The following is a 2500-nucleotide window of genomic DNA, read 5'->3' on the forward strand; positions in this document are numbered from 1 at the left end:
AGCACACTATTATTGGCTGCTTTGGGCACCAAAACCATCTCCATTTTTCTTATAACCTGCTCCTCAAAAACATTTTGAGAAGGCTGAACTGGTATCTTTTTCAATTTATCAAGCTTACCGACAACATCCACCTGAATATTGCTTCTCCATCGAATAGTGGTAAATTCTCCCAATGGTTGGGCAGAAACTTCACAAGTAAATGTGCCATTTTCTGCAGTTGTTACTTGAAAGATAACCAGTGTTACTCTTTGTGAGCCCAGAATCCAGTTGAGTTCATATTTGTCTTTAAAACCTGAATTTACCCCTTGTCCTGAAGACCAAACTCCTGCAATGGCCGTCCCATCAAATGTTATAGTCAAGGACTGAAAGGTAAACTCTGATAAACTGAATTGCCAGCTAAGAGTGGCATTAATGGTTCCTTCAATGAGCTTTGTGCTGTTTAAGTGTTCCACGACATCAGAGTCTGGTACGATTTGAAATGGAAGAGGCTCATTCCATGTTAAACTGCCAGCATCTACAAAAAAATAAAGTTTCTTTGTACTACGTACAATCAGAAACCCATAAGGGTTGAAACGTGTAACGGTCCCTTGTGTGCTGGGAAACAAGCTTCTGAATATTCGATTTGCTAAGTACCATATTTGGAACAACAAGAGCGAGGGGTTTCCAAATATGGTACTTAGTACTGAAACATTCAACCAATCAGTTCGCACTGAATATTCGGAAGCTGTGAACGCGCGTTACACGTTTCAACCCTTATGGGTTTCTGGTACAATCTAATATAATTTTTTAAAAACAAACAGGTAACTAGGGTAAAAGCACTCTCTGATTACAAGAGGTCCAAAAATAATAATTTATTATTACCCCTTTTGATTGCCAGTCTGCAATCTTTGATGAATGAAAGATAAAAGTGCAAACATAATGTTTATAAGGTGAAGAAGGTAAAAGAACTGAAATTACAATAATGTTTTTTTTTTCTGACACAATAAAAATGATACATGTAACAAGAGGCTATGGGTAGCCTTAACACTGTGTTAGAAAGATTTTTAGCCGACTTCCTTTAAGTTCACAGTATTTCAGTAAGTTTTTTTGATGTTGGAATATCTTGATAAATAATCAGTTTCAAATCCATAGTCTCAAGTCCACAGTCCGCATTCTGTGACCCAATGATAGGGTCAAGTGCAATCGTGGATATTTGTTTACATTATTTTAAAACTGTTGTCAACGGCATTGATTCCAATCAAAACCAGAAAACACATGCTTTGCAAGTCTCTGCAATGGTATTTAAAAATATTTAGTACTTTTTTTTAATAATACTGGGAAAATTATAAAATTACGATACCTCTTACAGAGTCATACGATAACCGGATATTGAATTGAAGTCCTGAATTTTTCAGGCTTCTTTACACAATTGCAAAAATTGCGTTCATAACTGCGGGGGTCATAGCTTCACTTGTGATTTGTGATTTTTTTATTTTTGCACTACATGTATTTCAAGAGGTTACAGCAAAGTGATTATTATAGATTACAAAATAAGAAGGAAACAAAAAAGGAAACAACAAATTACATAAGGTAAAATGTGCGCTGTGACCAAAGGAGCTTAAGCTTTCGAGTTGGTCACTGCCATGTGTAACTAACTGGCGTACAAAGACATTTACATAAACTTTAATACAAGCAATGCATAACAGTTCATATATGATCCATTTCATGTTTCATTTCATCATTGCCATTAACAATTACTATGTAGCCATAGAGGATTATTCTGCGTACACGCATACATGTACATGTAACGAGACCATTCTAGATGATAAGATCCATTTCTCAATCGTCAAAAAACTCATGGACAAACTCAGAGAAACAACGCTGTTTTTTCTGCTAGCAGGTAGAAAATTCCCTTATTTGTGGACATCCACGTAAAATGGTCTGGCTCAAAACATGTTCATGTACATTAATACCCAGTCTCCACAATGTACTCTATTCTTTGTATAAGAAAAGATTATAAGTTACTGACCATGACCCCAAAAAATGACACTTCATAAAAAATTAAATGTTAATTTTTCAGCTCAAAAAACAAGGTGTAGGCAATGATACTACTTTTACATTGTAACTCACTCACATGTCCAACTGCCGGGGAATGGCCATTTTTTTTGTGAATAGAAATTTGTGTTACTTGTAAAGAAACATGAGTGAACTATGGGTTGCAAGGTTCCAAAGCAATTTTGACTAAAAAACGATTGCAAACCTTGAGCGGTAACAGTACATGTAAACATCTTTTTGTAAACATGTTACCTCCACAAGACATGCAAAACAAATACATGTATTACTGAGAAGTCAGTGTCTATAGTGTTTGTCCAACAGCCACATGGCATTCACTTTAAATGTTATAATTGTGTTGATGTCAAAAAGCAGCCCCTATCAATTAGCAACCTGACTTAAGAGCTCTCACACGTGTATTGTAGATCAAGTTCTTTTAGTAAATTTAGGATTAAGGGTACACTCTGTA

At 35.5% G+C, this 2500-nt stretch overlaps 1 protein-coding gene across 2 annotated transcripts in view; it reads right to left on the reverse strand.

Moving 5' to 3' along the window:
• Positions 1 to 2500, reverse strand: part of LOC137983207 (fibroblast growth factor receptor 1-like) — a 44338-nt gene that overhangs the window by 38612 nt on the left and 3226 nt on the right. For both annotated transcript variants that reach the window (XM_068830398.1, XM_068830397.1), the window contains exon 2: positions 119 to 514. In XM_068830398.1, the coding sequence (XP_068686499.1) occupies positions 119 to 514 (396 nt within the window). The remainder of the gene's footprint in view (positions 1 to 118; positions 515 to 2500) is intronic.

Source organism: Montipora foliosa, chromosome 13, assembly GCF_036669935.1.
Source record: "Montipora foliosa isolate CH-2021 chromosome 13, ASM3666993v2, whole genome shotgun sequence".
NCBI lineage: Eukaryota > Metazoa > Cnidaria > Anthozoa > Scleractinia > Acroporidae > Montipora > Montipora foliosa.